At 42.9% G+C, this 19,243-nt stretch overlaps 1 protein-coding gene across 2 annotated transcripts in view; it reads left to right on the top strand.

Annotated features, from left to right (window-relative positions):
* Positions 1-19,243, top strand: part of HECW1 (HECT, C2 and WW domain containing E3 ubiquitin protein ligase 1) — a 183,295-nt gene that overhangs the window by 19,205 nt on the left and 144,847 nt on the right. For both annotated transcript variants that reach the window (XM_054384743.1, XM_054384744.1), the window contains exon 2: positions 2,850-2,957. In XM_054384743.1, the coding sequence (XP_054240718.1) occupies positions 2,850-2,957 (108 nt within the window). The remainder of the gene's footprint in view (positions 1-2,849; positions 2,958-19,243) is intronic.

A 19,243-nucleotide genomic window follows, 5' to 3' on the forward strand; every position in this document is an offset into this window, starting at 1 on the left:
TGCCAGCTGGCCTGCAGACACTGCCTATGAAGCTTTTGGGATCTCTTTGTTTCACTAAACTCTGGTCTAGTGTCTCTGTGATTTCTTAAGCAAGGCCACCCAGTCTAGCTCAGCTAAGCCTCCTTTAGCAAGCAGGGTATTCTATAAGCAATGCATCTTGAAGAACTGCAATTGAGATGTATATCTTAATAACATGGCAGGTGTTGGAGCATCTCCAGCAGCTTGCAGAGAATAAATATGACAAATAAACGTCATGACTGATGAAGTCAGAGCTGAGGGATGGTCTCTGTGCCCTGTCAGGATGAGGGGCTAGGCAGGGTTCCCAGGCTCCAGCTCAATTTCAGTATCTGCTCACCCTTAAGTATGAAGTTCCCCCTGCCAAAGCAAAAGGGACCGCTCAGAGGATTAAATCTCCTCATGTGTGTGTGTTGCTACATCCACAGAATGATGTGGGTAATTCTGGATAATCTGGATCCAAGATAGGCCTTTACTGAAGGTAGTCATTACTAAGCCAAAGCTCTGAGAGCAACAGTGTATACTTACCTGCCTTTTTTTTTTTTCTAATATATAGAATATGTTTATAGAAAAGAAGATACAGGCAGCTATAAAGCACAGAGGAAGAAGAGGAATCATACCAAGAGCATTTTACTGTTGAAGGGTTGCTGCAGAGATGTACTGTGTGAATGTACTGAAAGATTTCCACTTCAATACCAAGCATGAAACACAGCTAGTGACATAATTACTGACAATTAGCAAGTCAACAAAGGGAAAATGTATTGTAGGCAGCATTGCCATTTATAATTATCCATTGCAATCATTAATGATCTCTTTAAAAGGAGTTCTGTTGTAAATCCCTCAAGAGAGTGGCACCAAAGCATTCAGCACTGGTAGCCCACTTGCTTTCCTCCTTTGAGAGCACAACTTAGTGAAACCAGCAAGGTATCATCAGCATCTGTATGCTGCTCTATTCTTGCAGTGAAAGCGTGGTTCCCTTTGGTTTAGAAGTCTATTTTAACATTCATAATATGTATTTCAGTAATATGTAAGTCTTTGAGTTTCTTGGCTTTGTTTGTCGAGCTGCCTCTTCTGCTCTGCAGTTGATCTGTCCTCAGGCTTGATGTTTCCTTGTGTGGCATTATCTTTCTTTTCTCCCTGGCTTACCTGATAACAAAGTGAGTGCCTCAGTGTTAACAACTGATGTATTTAAGTCTTGGATTGAGTGGTGCATACTTCTTCTCAGCTTTTAGGGTGACTAGTAATTAATGTAATTGTGTTCAGGAGTGAGTCTCAGCAGCCCCCCAGGACTGTTTCTGCAGCAAGATTGAGTTTGTTAAAGTCATTTGTACAAATCTCTGTTAGAATTAAAACTGCCTTCGTTGCTGAGAGGAAAAATCCAGGAGGCTTGTGGCTGGTCTCTGCGGGTAGAGATGAAGGCCTTTTGTTTTGGCATGGCACAGATGTGAAATCCATTTCATGGCTCTGAAGCTGGAGCAGTGAGCCCATGGTCGAGCACATCCTGGCTCTCTGCTTCAGCCACTTGAGTTCACAGCCACTTCAGGCTCCCATTGGCCACTGCCCCTGAGCCCTGCTGCCCTCTGATGGGCTGTAAACATCTCCTTATGTCAATTATACTTTTGCTGTGCTGTTTGTACTTGGTGATGATCCAAGCCATAAGTGCTGGCCCGGTATGGTGGCAATATCTGCTTTGTGTTTGTTGGAAAGCCTGGCCTCAGCTGCTGAGCTGGCCAGTGTGGCTCTGAGGTTGCAGCATGGTCCCCTGGTTTTTAAGCTGTTGAGTAAAAGAAGGTCAAGAACCAGGCCCTTGGGATGTTTGCTCACATACACTGTGTAGGGCTTGCAGATTGGTCTGGAAAAGAGCTTGTTGAAGCAGTCTACAATGATATTTGGAAGCAGACTTAAAATTATTCATGTGGACAACCAGAAGGCTTCTCTTCAGGCTCACTGCCTGCTTGCCTTTTATTTGCATGCAGCCCTGTGTGTGCAGGGTGCTTCCTCAGCCTTGGTTTTCAGCAGCTTTTTAGAGATTATTCATATTTATGGACTACTTGACTTCTCTAAAGATCAGCTTGGTAATCTCATAGCTGATCATTGCCTTAAAACACAACATTTTGTGGTCAGTCATTTGGGTTTGGGGGCCAAGAGCTGTGAAGGCATCCAGAGAGTAGTGTTCTTCAGAAATAAATATCTTTTTCTGTACCCAGCAAGCATCAACCACATCTGTTGTGGGTGTGATGAGGAGCACCGTGCAGTGAGTGGTGTTCTTCAAAAAATAAATATCTTTTTCTATACCCAGCAAGAATCAACCACATCTGTTGTGATGTGAATGAGTGTAGTACAGATGCCTACATGTAACTATTTTTTTTTGTTGGGTTTTTGTTGTTGGTTGTTTGGTTGTTTGTTTTTTTTTTTTTTAAGGAAGAATTGTTGCAGAGCAGAGATTCTTTTTTGCTACTATTACAGCTAGATAATTATGTTTAATTAAATAGGGGTTTATCCATGCTAAGTAGGATGTTTTCATTTCTGAGAATTTTGTAGGGATGTTTTAATTTCTGAGAATTTTGTAGAGATGTGTTTCCAGGTTTGTTTTTTTTTTTTTTTTGGGGGGGGGGTGGTGGTGGTGGTGTTAAAACTACATTTCAGGAAAATCTGTGATTTTTAGGAATAGCTCCACTTTTTAAACGTATGAGTAAAAAAAGCTCATTTCTCAACATGTGGTGTCAAGCTGTCTAGCAATTCTAGTATGTTCTGTCAAGCCAAAGGGATATTTTTAGCCTGACTCTCTCCTCTGAATGTTGCCATAACAGGGATTTGATTTTCTTGGTTTACAGATGAGGTCTTGTCCGAAAACTTCTTGGACTACAAGAACCGTGGCGTCAACGGCTCTCACCGCGGTCAGATTATCTGGAAGATTGATGCCAGTTCTTACTTTGTGGAGCGTAAGTGTTCTCCCAATCCTGCTACTGTATCAATCAGTCACCACAGAATGATAATTGATTCGTTTCACTTGTTCTTAAGATGTTTTTATGCCCAATATGTCCTTTAGGAAAGGCCGAAAGTGTTACCAAAAATCTTGTCATGTATTGAGAGGAACTGAGAGGTTTTATGGAGTAGCAAAACAGTTTCTGCAGGAAAATATATTCTGTGGATATTGGCTGATATACATAGTAGTTTTTTATACAGTTATGAATAAGTCTTTCAATCCATTCACAGAGTGTTAGAGATTGGAAGAGACCTCAAAAGATCTAGTCCTACACCCCTGCCAGAGCAGGATCACCTAGATTAAGTCACACAGCAACGTGTCTGGCTGGGTTTTGAATATCTCCAGAGTAGGAGACTCCACAACTTCTCTGGGCAGCCTGCATCAGTGTTTTATCACCCTCACAGTGGGAAAGTGTTTCCTTATGTTTTCATGGAACCTCCTATTCTCCAGCTTGCACCCATTGCCCCTTGTCCTGCCAGTGGACATTACTGAGAAGAGCCTGGCCCTGTCCTGCTGATACTTCCCCTTAACATATTTGTAAACATTAATAATGAGCTACATTAACTTTAATGTGGTATCAAGGAAAAGAGGAATTTGGGTGCATAATCTCACTCTGGGAAGATTCACACTGACTTTCAGCCAGAAAACATCATGGTGCATCCAGCTTCCACCAGATTCAAGGTGGATTCAGAGGTAAAAAGAATTGGGCTCTGATTATTGCCTAGACTGATGGAAGTATAACAATATGCAGTTGCAGCAAGGTATGCTGCTGCTGTTACTCATGATATTCAGGTATTACCCAGGGCATCTGATGCAATGCAGTGTAACTCTTTACCATTCCCTTAGCAAACAAACCACAGAAACACTGAATTTGCTTCTGCAAAGTACTATATACCTTGTACAGCAAGTTAACGTTTCCAGGCTTGGCTGTCCCACATCCCTGGCCAAAGTGAACCAAACTGAGACTGTTCAAGTCCTTCCTCTTTTCAAAGAGCTACTGTGTGGCAGTGTGAATGGAATTCATGGTCGTGTTTTGAAGAACAGAAAATAGGTTGGGCTGAGATCTATAGCAGAACATCTGTGGTGATATAGCAACATGTATCCTTCAAGAGCAGTTAAGTGTGAAGAAGCCTAGCATGCAACAATCTCAGATTTTAAATTGTGTTGAATGTTTCTAATGATCTACCTGCTGAGCAAACTTAGGTGTTTTACTGTAAAAGTATGTATACATTGCATGCCAGTTGGGTATATCTGTTTAAGACTGTCTGAATTTGAGAGTAATCAAGGAAATTTTGATGTAACATAAATTGAAAGGGTTTGGAAAGGATGAGAGTTGTACTTGATCAGGTTAATCTGTGGCTTTGATCTTAAATATCTGGTGATGCTACACCCAGACATTTTACAAGGTAACTCTGAAACAGGTTTTTGCAGAAGCATTGCTGATGGTCTGTAATTCCTAGGGTGAAGTTAAGTTTTGAATGTTGTTCTAAAGAATTAAGGAAGCTGCTGAAATGCCTACTAGGACTTAAAGGATGCCTGTGTTTTGAAAAATACATTTATGGGAAATTGTTTAGTATCTAAGAACAGTGGGATTAGCTATCCTGTGTTAGGGGCAGAAATACAGTACAGGACCTAACCTTTAAAGCAAACTAATTGCAGTTCCTTCTTTGATCATTGGTTACTAATTCATGAAACTGATCATGCTTTCTTTTAGTTGTTAAAGAAGTGTGGGTAGGAGAGAAAAAAAATCCCAGAACTGGGTTTTGATGAGGCCTTAGTAGAGTCATAGAGTGGTAGGGATTCGAAGGGATCTCTGAAGATCGAGCCCAACCCCTCTGAAAAGCAGGGTCACCTAGGGCAAGTCACACAGGAACACATCCAGACAGGTCTTGAAAGTCTTCAGAGAAGGAGACTCCACAACCTCTCTGGGCAGCCTGATCCAGGATTCCAGCACCCTTACAGGAAAGACATTTTTCCTCACGTTGAAGTGGAATTTCCTATATTCCAGTTTGTACCCATTGTCCCTTGTCCTATCACAGAACACCACTGAAAAGTGGCTGGCACCTTCTTGACACCCACCCTTCAGGTATTTATAAACATTAAAAAGATCCCCTCTCAGTCTTCTCTTCTCCAGGCTAAGCAGCCCCAGGTCTCTCAGCCTTTCCACATCAGTCAGATGTTCCAGACTGTCATCCTTGTAGCCCTTTGTTGGATGTTCTAATATATAACCCTGTCCCTCTTGAACTGGGGAGCCCAGAGCTGGACACAGATGTGGTCTTTCCAGGGCAGAATAGAGGGGGAGCAGAGCCTCCCTTGATCTGCTGGCCGTGCAGTCTTGGTTTATTGAGGAAGGGTGGATGTGGGACTGGGCTGCTGGTAGCTTTCTTGACCGATCCACAGAAGAAAAGAAAGGGGCAATGTGGAAGTGCTTAGAAGAAAGCCTCTTCAGGTGGGTGACATTTCATTAAGGGCTGAACTGGAGAATGAATTAAGTCATCTTAATAAGTTGTCCCCATTAGCTGAGACATAGTATCTGTTGCTACTTGATTGCATGTACATTCTTTACTTGCCCAGCTGTAAGAAAATGCAACTTAGCACAATCATCCTTCACGGATGTTTAAAACTACGTTGTACTACCCTGTAGTTGGGTAGCTCTTGCTTGATGAGTTGCTGCCTTGTGGTAATTAGTTATGCTGATGTTACTAGGTTGTGAATCTCAGCCCTGTGATTATGGATGAGTGCACTCATCAGAGACAAATCACTGCCCTGTCCTGAATTAAAACAGGAGAAAATGAAGTAGGCAGTATTAAATAACAGCACATGTGGATACTCTTAGAGCCATTTAACTACTGAAGTGGAAAGTTAAAGCAGCAAAAAATGTTGATGTGAGTGAATTTTTATCTATCTAAACCCATATTTGAGACTTCTTGCTCATTGTTAAGACTTACATGAAAGTAGATAGCTTTGCAGTTGATTAAATGTTATGTTAAAAACTTAAGTGTCTGAAAACCTTGTAGATCTCTTTACAGTGAGGGTGGTGAGTCACTGGAACAGGTTGTCCAGGGAGGTCATGGATGCCCCCTCCCTGGTCAAGTTCAAGGCCAGGTTAGATGAGTCCTTGAGCAACCTGCTCTAGTGGAAAGTGTCCCTGCCTGTGACAGGGGTTTGGAACTAGATGATCTGTAAGCTCCCTTCCAACCCAAACCCTTCAGACCTTTCCAACCCAACCCTTCCTTCAGACTTCTACTTCTGGGACAGAGATGTAATTTCCTTTAATGTTGCGCAGCACACAATGTGGTGACATTTGCAGGAATCAGAAAAATACTGTCTGTCAAAATCAAACTCCTCTAAGAAATGTATTCACTACAGAACTGAGAGAACGTAGAGGACGGGGCAAGAGTATGTTCAGTGGTAATATGGTGTAAAAATTGCCATGTTGGCCCAAAGTTAAACTGACCTTGTGGTCCTGTCTCCAAAAAATGGCCAACAGTGTAGACTAGAGGAGGGTATGAAGTTAGGCAACTGTTAGTGAGGCTTCTAGATGGAATATTCTTAGCTTTTGCTAATCTGTAGCTCAGGCACTTCAGGAGATAGGTAGTCTTTTTATTTAGTGATTGTCAAGGCATACAATAGGCAGCTAAGACATCAAAGTATCTGTATTGTTTTTCCATGCATTTGTTAAGTTGCTATTGATTGGAGTCTTGCAGATGATAACATTAATTCTTTATAAAACAGAGTCACTCACTTGCAAAGGCACCCCTTCATTTCTGCTTTTGCTTTCCCTGTAACTGTCTGTACCTTGGCTTCTGTTCATTAGATGAGTCAGTATCAGTGATTTATCAAACACACAGATCTTCTGAATGTTGTGGTGTACACTGCAGTGTTTGGCCCATCATAGGTTTCCAGGAGCCGCAATAAAGGGGGAAATCAGTCTGGCCAAATAAAGAATCAGCTTTACACAGAGAATTTAGAGCTCCTAAGAAGTTGAGGCATCCCATACAGACTGCTTTGGATCCTGCTCTTGAAATACACACAGGTTTAACATTTTGGTGGTGCTATTGTGTGAGGTAAAATAGACTTCTTATTGGGAGAACATGGGGGTCATCCTGTCAAAAACTTAGAAGTCAAAGTTTTTCTTTTGCCAGCAGTTAGACTTCAGGATTCCCTGTGGGGTGTTTTTGTGTCATGCTTAAGGAAATTACCTTTATGCCATGACCAGCCAACCACTTAACGTAAAGAGCCTAAAAAGATAGTTTTGAACAGTTTTCTTTTATTCAAGAGCTGTATGAGGGAACTTGAAATATCAAAGGCATTAAAGATTGCCTGATTTGCAACAGTGAAATTTCCTTTAATATGAAAAGCAGCATTAAGAATGAGGTATTTTGAATCTGGAGGCGTATAAAGTGCGTTTGGGAGTATTTTGTTCAAAAGCCTTAATGTTCCCCAATTAGTTAGCCTTTCTGTCCTGCATTTGTGAAAATTAACAAGCAAATTAACTGTGTAATCTGTAGTCATTACATATCTTATCAATGCTTAGAAATAGCTGAAGAGTGGGGTTCAAGAGGATGCGGCCAGATTCTTTTCAGTGGTGCCCAGTGATAGGACAAAGAGCAAGGGGCACAAACTGGAACACAAGGTCACTTGAACTTAGGGAACACTTTATTTGCTGTGAGGGTGCTGGAGCCCTGGAACAGGCTGCCCAGAGAGGTTGTGGACACTCCTTCTCTGGAGAATTTCAAAACCCACGTGGATGTATTCCTGAGCAACTTGATCTAAGGAGACCTGCTTTAGCAGGGGGTTGGACTGGATGATTCCGGGGGCTTGAGAATCTCCCCTGTGAAGAGAGACTGAGAGCCCTGGGGCTGATTAGTCTGGAGAAGAGAAGACTGAGAGGGGATCTGATCAATGTCTATCAATATCTGAGGGGTGGGTGTCAAGTGGAGGGGGCTAGGCTCTTTTCAGTGGTTCACAGTGATAAAACAAGGAGCAATGGGTTCAAACCTGAACATAGAAGATTTCACCTCAACATGAGGAGAAACTTCTTTCCAGTGAGGGTGACAGCACTGGAACAGGCTGCCCAGGGGGCTTGTGGAGTCTCCTTCTCTGGAGACTTTCAAAACCCACCTGGATGCATTCCTGTGCAGATTACCCTAAGTGATCTTGCTCTGGCAGGGGGATTGGACCTGATGATCTCTTGAGGTCCCTTCCAACCTTTGATATACTGTGAGACTGTGATTCCAAGAGGTCCCTTCTGACCTCAACCATTCGGTCATCCTGTGATGCATAAATCCACTTTTTAGGTACTTAACAGAATGCTGACATCTAATCATTGTGGGCAGTCATTTGCATGCAGTGGTTTGGGACCTGGAATAAGAATGAGTAAAAGCAAAAGTGACTGGAAGTTATTTTTCTTCCTGGTGGCAGATTATCACACAGAAATCTTTTATTGGATGCTGTGGTATTGATGACTACTGGCAAAACTCATCAACCTGGAAGACCATACTAGGCAGGAATGGTGTCCATTCTGCTGCTATGGGCAGAAGAAATTAGCAGTGCTGTGAGAGTTGTAGAAGTGCAGCAGGAGTGGAGAACACAGAAGGAAGCACGGCAAGAAATTGAAACAATATTTTGTTAACTGCACTTCTTGTACTTTTACAGAACTAATTCCAGGGGTTCCTCTGTCGTTTAAGCTATGCTTTCCACAGTATTCTTGGTGGATTACCCAGTCTGAGTCATTAAGGGTTACTTTTGCAGGTATATTTACAAGCTCACTAGGGTAAGAAAACGCTGTTTGTGTGGTAGGTCAATAACAATGCAAAGCAATCTTCTCTTTTTGGAACATGCCTCTGTATTTTGGAGGTATTTGCACAAAATACATGTTGCTTTTGAATTTGCTGATAGTCTGGTTTAAGACCATCTAGAGAGCCCTACCACATTTCAAAACAAGGAGAATGTCTTAACACATCCTCATGCAGCATTTCAGAAACCGTGGAACGTTAAAGTTTGTTTTGTTGATCCTACTGTTTCACCTTGAAAAAGGACTAATACCTTTCCCAGAGAAGTGTGTGCCTTTCCACTTTTGCATATCACAAACTTGCAATATAATGGTGTCAGACAGGTATGTAATTGGTGTGAGCCAGAGAGGGAATTGCTTCCAAATTACAGCGTGAGCACTGGCAGAACAGGACTCATCTCCTGTTAATACTGAGCAAACAAAAAGATTTAACAGCTGCAGAGACAGTGCTGCACTGCAGCCAGCTTTGCATTTCTACAGAAATCTGGCAATTTGAGGGTTTATGACAGGCAGTGAGGAAGAGTAACCACCCACTGTAACCCTGGCATGGTTGGGGTCGGAGGAGGAAGGAGTGGGTATGTGCCAGTAAGGATGTACCCTTTCTGCTGAGGCTTGGAGGGCACTGCAGTCAAAGAACCAGCCTGTAATGGGTTTTCCAGGAAAGTAAACATGCTCTGCTTCACTGCAACTTCTGGCAGACTTTTTTGACTTACACAGCAGTACAGAGATAGTGTGCAAAAGGCCATTGCAGTGAGGTGTGATGCAGCATCCTGCAAGCGTCCAACTAATGTATCCTTAAAGTGATGAGAAGAGTTGTAACACTGTTCAGAATTGCACTGAAGATAGGAAGCTACCTGGGACCCCTGGTAAGCTACTGACCTTTCTCTAGATTGTTTTACTACCTGGCAACTAAGAAAACCATTTCCAAGTGTAACCACTCATCTGCTTGACTCTTTTATAGCATCACTGAATTGTTTTGGTTGGAAAAGACCTCTAAGACCATCAAGTCCAGCCATCAATCTAACACCACCATGGCCATTAAGCCATGTCCCAGAGTGCCACGTCCACATGTTTCTTGAACACCTCCAGGGACAGTGACTCCACCACCTCCCTGGGCAGCCTGTTTCAATGCCTGACCACTCTTGCAGGAAAGAAATTCTTCCTAATATCCAAGCTAAACCTCCCCTGGCACTATTTCAGGGCTTGTGGGAACTTATGCAGCAGTTGTTTGTTTCAAATTGTTGCTGCTGCAATTTTATTAATAGCAAAGATGGATGATGTGCCTTGCAGAGAACAGAAGCTGTAGTTAGTTATTCCTAGTGACCAGCAAGGAAATAATGGTTAAAAAAACCAAAAAGCATGCAGCTAAAGTCAGAGGTCTGAGAGATTCTGGTACATCTGTAGAAAGAAGGCATATGTTTTTGTAGTATGTACAGAAATGTCTTGAAAACTGACACACACAAAAAAAATCAACATTCGTCTGGGAGGCTCTCTAGAAAATGTATCTTTGTGTTGCTTTAGGAAGCCAGAATAAGGGCTACTTTCAAAGTACAAATAGTTGATGTTACAGCCTCAAATGGTTGCAAATAAAAGAGGCAGAGTCATATCAACAAAAGCTTTAACAAAGCTGAGTATTTGCAGTTTTCCTTTTTCTGGACAGGCTGTTGACAAGACCAGCCCACTAAAATACTTTCCTGTCTCTGTTTTCATTACCCCAGTGTCTCTCAAATCACTTGTGCTTCACTTTATTAAAGAGAAAATAAAAATCATGCTATTGAAGTCCATCCTGCTATACCTTTGAGCAAATTAGAATATGCTGCATGACTTTAACCTTGAGGAGTCCACGGATGGTAAAAACTGGAGCAACACAGAAGCATCTTCAGCAGTGGAAATACTGTTTAGCAGAATGGTTAAAGGTGTGTGAGAAAAAACATATGAAGCAATAAGAGAAACTTGTGTCCCAAAAGGTGCAGCTACTGCTTGTCTCTCTCCCAAGGAAGACTTACTGTAGTGTTGAGGTTCTTTCTTTTCATCTTTTTGCACATGATGCTTTTTTGTTATCTTCCTTCCTATTCAGTTTAAAAATTCCTCCTTTTCCCCAGCCTGGTACTCTTGTAGTGGTTTAATATTCGTATTTAAGCTCATTTTAGCTGTGGGAAGATAAGCAGAGTGTGAGCCCAGATGAAGATACATCCCAGTTTGGGGCTTCTGAGCTTCCTCAAGAACCCTTTGATTTGAATCCTTTCATCAGCACTTTAATCTTTTCATTGTTGCAGTTCCTGTTAGTTTTTCTCTTGCAAAATCTTTTGGTGCCAGGGCTGTAGGCAGCAATCTCTCATAAATAAGAACATAGGTCAATCCACACCAGACCTTAGACAGCTATGTCTCAGCTTCCTGCATGGTTGTGCTGTGGTAACTTAACTGAGAGACTTGTCTGTGAATCAGATTTTTCTCCATCTTTCTCTCCTTTTCCACAATGTGTTTTGACACTTGGACATATTTGTTTGTGCTGTGGAGATCAGAGCTGTTTGTTTATTTCTTCCCACGCAGGAAAGAAGATGCTTGCATTGCAGTATGCATGGCTGATGACACTCATGCTGGAACAACCTGCCTGGTCCCCACGCTACCTGCTCTCTGCTTTTCATGGCAGTGCTCCAAGCTATTGCAAAATCTCTGCTTGTACAAAGCTGAGATTGAAGCAAGAGCTCTGATGGGTTGGTAACAGAGTTTTGGAAAGCTCTCTCAAGTTGAACTGGAAAGCTTTGCATGAGAAGTAATGCCTGATCTTAGGCATGCTGAAGTCAGAGCAAGTCTTTTTTCACTAAGCTATAGTTCCTGGTCACAGAGACCACAGCTGATGTGGTCTCTTCTCTCAGTTACTTAACTTTAAACAAGCACAGACGTTGCATTAATGCATTAGAGACTGCATGTCATCTAATTCCCAAAGCAATGGTCAAGAAGTTGCAGTAACATTTAACTGAAGTTTTAGTGCTAATTAGACTGAACCTTGAGGCATTCAGAACCTGATCTGGCTGCACAGATCTATTCATGCTTAACTTCAGAGTTTTATTAATTGTTTTTTTTTTACTGCAGTACTACCTAGTGTCTCTTGTGAAGAGACTCTTCAGGTAGGTCTTCTCTGTGTACTAAGATGGTTTCTGTCCCAAAGAGCTGGATTTTTGAAGTGTAAGTTTGATGCAGATGTTTGAGAGCTAGGCTTTAAAGCTGAGATAGGGAGGATAGACTAAAAGGTGAGAGGTGGAGACAGAGGCACAGAGTGAAGAAGTGGCTTGACAGTGCATGGATAAGACCTCAATTTCCATACTCCCTGCTTCGTGTCTCATATGGTAATTTGAGGCCATCTCTGGTCTGCACTTTGAGCTGTTGGGACTTACTTAGAAGTTGTACCCTGAACATGAATGTGCCCAGCTGCATGGTGCATACCTCTTCCTTTTGTTCTTTGAGGAACAGTGTTTCTGAAAGCTCTTCTGCTGGGAAGAGGGAAGAGATTTGTGTAGGGCTGTTATGACTTTATCAGGGTTGGAGGAGTTTTGGAAAAGGTGGTAATGAAAGAATGAGGATTTTACTCTCCTGTTCCATTTCCTTTTTTTTAACCCAGCTGTGGGCATGCTGGATCTGCATGTTTTCTTTCCAAGATATTTCAAGTTGAGAGATGCAGGTGGTTGCACACGTGGGTTCGTATCCCATCCTCGTCGCCACTCAAGCTCAACATGAGCTGTCAAAGTGCACCTGCAGCACAGAAAGCTAACCAGAGCCTGGGCTGCATGAAGAGAAATGTGGCCAGCAGGTCAAGGGAGGTGATTCTCCCCCTCTGCTCAGCTCTGCTGAGACCCCACCTGCAGTACTGCATCCAGTTCTGGAGCCCCTATTACAAGAGGGATATGGACATGCTGGAAGGTGTCCAGAGAGGGGCCACCAGGATGATCAGAGGGCTGGAGCTCCTCTCCTATGAGGACAGACTGAAAGAGTTGGGGCTGTTCAGTCTGGAGAAGAGAAGACTCCGAGGTGACCTTCTTGTGGCCTTCCAGTATCTGAAGGGAACCTTCAAGAAAGCTGGGGAGGGACTTTTTAGGCTATCAGGTAGTGATAGGACTAGGGGGAATGGAATAAAGCTGGAACTGGGGAGATTCAGGCTGGATGTGAGGAAGAAGTTCTTCCCCATGAGAGTGGTGAGAGCCTGGAATGGGTTGTCCAGGGAGGTAGTTGAGGCCCCATCCCTGGAGATGTTTAAGGCCAGGCTGGATGAGGCTCTGGCCAGCCTGATGTAGTGTGAGGTGTCCCTGCCCATGGCAGGGGGGTTGGAACTAGGTGATCCTTGTGGTCCCTTCCAACCCTGACTGATTCTATGATTCTATGACATCAGTAACCTTTCTTGCAGTTCAGCAGCCTAACTCTTGTCTGACCAGTTTTCTGCCTACGAAAGACAAAGATTTGTGGAGTCTTTTCACTGGCTGAACATAACACTGACACAACTGGTCCCAGCTTTTTGTTCCCCTACAGTTAGCAAGAGGCAAAAGGGCACTGTTGTGTCAGTGCTGCTGGGTAACCCTGTGTTCTAGACACAGAAACCATAGGGTGAACTCCCATCTTTGCCTGACGTTTCGTGTCTCCAAGTGAACTGTGTTTTATGCATTAGCTTTGGAATCACTCAGGGTACTGTACTGCACTTGAAAAAATGAGGAGAGATTCCTGAAATCCAAAAGCGTGGCCAGTAGCTGTGTTTTTGTCATCTAACAGCATTTGATAAACACATAAACAGATACCTGTTTTGCTGCTTTGAATCTTGAGCCTTAGTATTCTGCACAACAGGTGCTGAAGTCACATAATTTATTCCTAAGGGATCAGTATCACTTAGATAACCTTGTTTTGTGACTGATCATCTTTCTGCTGTTGACAGGAAGAGATTACAGTGTTATCTTTGACTCACAAATCAGTCTTTGCCACTGTTCAATGCCTCTAGAAAGTTTGTTTTGGATGATACTGACTACGGATTTAGTGGGATTGGCCAGGAAGATCTCTCTTTGCTCCATTGCACAGGGGTCCCCATCCTTTCCCCTTGGATGCTTCCATTGGGCATGTTTTTGAAGCTGCTGCAAGCCATGATAGTCCCCACTGAATTCATTAAGAATTGCTTGCATGCATCTCTGCAAGCCATCAGGCCCAGCACCTTCCATGGACCACCATGTGCAGAGAGCCCAGCTGCAGACTTCAGCCCAATTGGTTTTATCTTTGTGGAAAACCAGAAGACAAACACAGTGGAAATGGGAAGAAGCTGTGATTGGGAAGGTATCAGCACCTGCCTCAAAAGGTCACTCCAAAAGAGTGGTAAGGTACTGAGCCTTGTGTCAGTTGTGTTCTTATTAAATACACAAGGGAAAAACAAGAAGAAGAAAAAAGTACTGTATTGAGGTTTTTCTAATTAAGGATTTCAGCTCAATCACTGGATGCAAAACTTTTCAGGAGACAAGGAGACTGTCTTGCAGGTGTCAAATCTCAGCACCATCAAACCTGAACGTTTCTGCTGATGGGAGGGGATAGATCCCCAAGGACAGGGGTGTCTGAGCAAAGACCAAGTTGCACCCAGGCCTTGTCTGAGAGCAAACTCAGCAGGCAGTTTATTGACCAGACCCATCACTAGTGTAAAGGTCCTAAAAAGCAGATCCATATCAATAATTTGTCGTTTCTAATTTTGAAGAAGAATTCTTTTTTGAATATTTTTGAAGGATTTGGAATCCTTTTTGAAGGATTTTTTCTATAATCCTATTGAAGGATACCATGGAAGTGATTAATCAAAACAGAACTCAGGGCATATATTCTGAGTTTATGAAGGCAGTGAGTTTGCTTCACATCTAAAAGAAAGGGTCTTTTATAACTCTGCTGTAAGTGAAGCAGCCAAAATGCTCTTCTTAGATGTTCAACATAGCCCAGGAAAATCTCAGTATAAAAGGGGATAAATCCCTTCACATAATACAGAAATGTTATTGTAGCCTTGCTATGTTGCTGTCTGGATTCAGCCCACCACTCCATCTCTCATGCCTTGTAGTGGTTCTGGCAACACTTACCCAACTCATACAATGATGTTTGGACAATTTTATGAGACAGAAAAATTTATTTGACTTTCCATGAGGATGCCAGAATTCTGTCTGTGGTGTAGTGTTGTAGTAACTCATTCTGCTTCTGAAAAAGTGTACATCTGACACAGAAAGCCTTTTGATAATTGGCTTTTCTTGATAACTAGCTGGAAGTCTAGCCCTGTCATCATTTTACTCCTGGTCCAGAACTTCCTGCTATAGGACTGCCAGATGTCTAGAACACAATCTCTATGGGGAACAGGCTTACTCAGAGAGTAATTCAGCAGGGCTGCATTACTGTCTCCCTGCAGAGTTCATATGCTTTTGCACAGTGGAACCATCTTTCTGCAAGGCCTTTGATATCAATAAAATGATCTTGAGAGCCTCAGAGGAGTGGTGTTTTATACTTCCAAGCTATACTCCAACCATTTCAATACTTTAGATGTTCACTTTACCCCATTAGCAGCAGGTATAATTTCCTCCCATGTCTCAGTACTAATAGGTTTTATAAATACAAACCCCCAACTCCCAGCCTTGAAAGAGATGCTTTTGCTGGAATTGTTTATTAATTAAATTTCCATAATGATGCTTCTTTCTGTCCTTCCCCCTTCATTAAATTAGCTATACTAATTTCATTATGCATTCTCTTTAAAAGTTGTCCTGCCTGTGGATTTTTTTCAAGTCTCCTTTACCAAAAGCAGCTGCTATGATGAGACCTCTCTGAGGAGACAGCAGCACTGATTCCACACCCTTCCTTTTCTCGGTAGGAAAAGGAGCCTTTGTGCCTGGCAAGTACTTCTTTGCTTCTGAAGTGGTAGGAAGCAGCTGTCTTGTAGCTCTAGACTCATTCCTGAGTGTAGGTGCAACAGGTCTGATTGCCTCTCACTGCAGGACCATTTGAAGGCAGCTTTCCACGTTTACAGTGATAATCTTGCTTCCACTTAGTGGCCCCTTGACACTGTAAAAGAGATGAAAATGATTGTTCAGTAATCTTGGGTTGTCTTTTCCAACTGCCAGCTCAAGACAGACCCAGTTAAAGCAGGCTTCTCTATGCCCTGTCTCATCAAATTTTGTCTGTCTTTGTAGAATGGCTTAGGTTGGAAGAGACCTCAGAGATAATCTACTCCAACCTCCCTGCTATGGGCAGGCATGCTCCTCAACTAGACTTGATTGCCCAAGGTCTCATCTAATCTGGCCTTTAACACCTCCAGGAAGGGGGCATCCATAGGCACTCTGGGCAACCTGATCTAGTGTCTCACCACCCTTATACTGAAGAACTTCTGCCTACCATCCAGTCTAAACCTACTCTCCCTCAGCTTAAAACCATTCCTCCTAGTTCTGTTGCTAGACACCATTATGGAAAGTTCCTCTCCAGCTTTCTTCTAGACCTCCTTCAGGTATTGGAAAGCAGCTCTAAGGTCTTCTTCAGAGTCTTCTCCAGGCTAAACAACCTGAGCTCCCTCAGCCTATCCTATTATCAGAGGTGCTCCAGCCCTTGGCTTATCCTTGTGGCCCTTCTCTGGACTCGCTCCAACAGGTCTGTGTCCTTCAAATGATGGAGACACCAGAACTGGATGCAGTATTTGAGTTGGGGTCTCACCAGGGCAGAGTAAAAGGGAAGAACCACCTCTCTTGACCTGCTGGCCACACTCCTCTTGATGCAGCCCAGGACATGGTTGCCTTCCAGACTGCATGAGCTCGTGTTGAGTCTCTTATCAATCAACACCCCCAAGTCTTTTTCTCCATGGCTGCTCTTAAGGAGTAGTCCTACTTTCAAGGATGGATTTTCCTTCTAGGCAACCCATTTCAGTGTTTGACTACCTCATTGTAATGCTTCTGGATTTAGTCTTTCAAATGTTTTCCTGTTTGCAGCATATTAGAGAAAGCTTTCTGAGCTGCCCATGAGGAATATTAAATCTACTTAGCTAAGAGAGTCACCATTTTCCTTTCCCTTCATGAAGTCTAAGCATGACATGTCACAAAAACAAGAATTAAATTTCAGTACCAGGATACTTTGGCTTTATCCTTTCTTCTTTTCCCTGACTCCTTAGATTTTGGAGAATGCATCATGTACCTATTTTGTTTTAAGGTGAAAATGCAAGACAGAAGGCATGTAGTGATATCTTGGATTATAGGCACTCACTTCAGAGGCACCCATGGCAAAGTCATCTGTGGCTTTAAGGCAGTGCTGCCTGAGGTAATTGTCTGTAATTGTCTGTGTTGACCTTCTGCTGGAAGTCATCTTTCACCACCGATCATTTTTGGAATTACCATTTGATTACTGCTCTTGTAACCAGCTGTAATTACTGGATTGCTTGCTCCATTCCTGGTAGTATAGATCATCTCCAGGTGCTCTTCCTAAAGGCCTTAACATCTAACTAGGTTAGCTAATGGAAGCTAGCCTTTGGGGCTGAATCAGCTCATGTTGCCTAGACACTTCAGGGGTGTGGGGCTCCATTGTGGGACCTTGAAAGAAAGCCTCTGGCTTGGCTTTTTGGTTACCATGTTCTGGTGCTGACAAAATGCTCATGTGGGTTCATGCTGCTTGTCCATTTGAATTTCTCCCCAGCTTGTGAGAGAAAAACTGAAACTTATCCAGGAAAAATCTCAGCTGCAGCTGCATTGATTTCCCTGACAGAAGAGTAGGTGGCTATCCATCAGATCAAGTTTCCCATGATTTCTACCTTAAAAAGGCAGAGTCCATTCAAACTAAAGGTTTAGTTTAAAGTCTTATCCTGGAAACTCATGCCAGCTCTCAGCCTTCTTGTGAAAGGTTGACAAAGGTCTTGGTACAGTTTGTAAAGTCCTATTTGCATTCAGTCAATGGTAGGGCAGAGCTCTTACAAGAGCAGTGGCCTGCACTGTGCGTGTTGTACTACCACACTGTCAGTGGTGGCTGTGTCTGAAGAGGGCACAGAGATCAAGCCAGTATTGATTTGTTTGAAGTGTTTCTTTCCAGAGCTGTGAGCAGCTATCTAGAGGGGGCTTCCAGATGTTCTCCAGCACTTCTCTTTCAAAAGCTCCTGTCTTTTGTGAAACACTGAGCAGTGCTCAAAATAGTGACAGTGCGCAAGTGTAAGGATCTACACCAACACATTTCAGTAGGGTTTGAGCTAATTTGTGTTGTGTTGCAAATGAAATTAGCTTAAGAAGGCAAAAAAATAAATGGGAGAAGGCACTTGCTCTTGCAGAGCAGCTCTGTGGACAGCAGGATCTGAACTCCAAAACTCAGAGTCTAAGATCCTGTCCCTGCTGTAGCTGAGAGAACTAGCTCTGAATTTAAACAGGATATGGATTTCACTCTAGAGTGTCAAAATTTACTCTTTTAAAGTTATGAACTCTCTCCCTGGTATATCTTCACAGAAAATCATGAAAAATTTATAAAATTCCCTTTTTTCTCTTTGTACTTGTGCAGGAGGAGAAAATAACTAAATAAATTGCTTCTGGGATGAAATTTTCTATGGTGGGTTAAGGCTAGTACATGGGTGTTGTGTGACTAAGCTGTGAAACCATGAGAACTGGGTTAATAATGAACTTCCTGACACAGCCTTAACAGTGGCACTGCTAGTAGGCACCTCTGTAATTATTGCTGCTCTACTATGTCCTTCTATGGTGGATTCATCATCTCATGTTGTGCTTTCTTCTGGTAGAAAATGACTCAGTGAAAACCTTTTAAATAGATACATTATGTGCAAAGATAAAGTTTCTGCCTCTGAACTAGCCCATTTTAGGTTTTGTGTGGTTTGGAAAATAGAATCTGCTTTGCTTTAGCAGATCTATTTGTGAAGTGCATCAACTTGTTGCATTTGAGTTGCAGTGAAATGCTAAGTAACACTTCTGTGAATCATAATGACTTAGCTGACCTGTGCATCTAATTCACAGATTCACAGATTGCAGTGGGTCGGGAAGGACCCTCAAAGGTCATCTTGTCCAACCTCCCTGCAGTCAGCAGGGACACCTCCAACTAGATCAGGCTGCCCAGGGCCACACTGAGTCTGATCTTGAATGTCTCCAGGGATGGAGCCTCAGCCGCAGCCCTGGGCAGCCTGTTTCAGCATTTTACCACTCTCATTGTGAAGAGGTTCCTCCTTGTGTCCAACCTAAATCTACCCTGCTCCAGTTTCAAACCATTGCCCCTCATCCTATCACTAGAAGCCCTCCTAAACAGTCCTTCTCCAAACTTCCTTTAGGTCCCCTTCAGGTACTGAAATGTACTTATAAGATCTCCCTGGAGCCTTCTCTTTTCCAGGCTGAACAGCCCAAATTTTTCTAGGCTGTCTTCACAAGAAAGGTACTCCAGCCCCCTGATCATTTCTGTGGCCCTCCTCTGGAGCCACTCCAGCAAGTCAATGTCTT

Source organism: Indicator indicator, chromosome 11 (assembly GCF_027791375.1).
Source record: "Indicator indicator isolate 239-I01 chromosome 11, UM_Iind_1.1, whole genome shotgun sequence".
NCBI lineage: Eukaryota > Metazoa > Chordata > Aves > Piciformes > Indicatoridae > Indicator > Indicator indicator.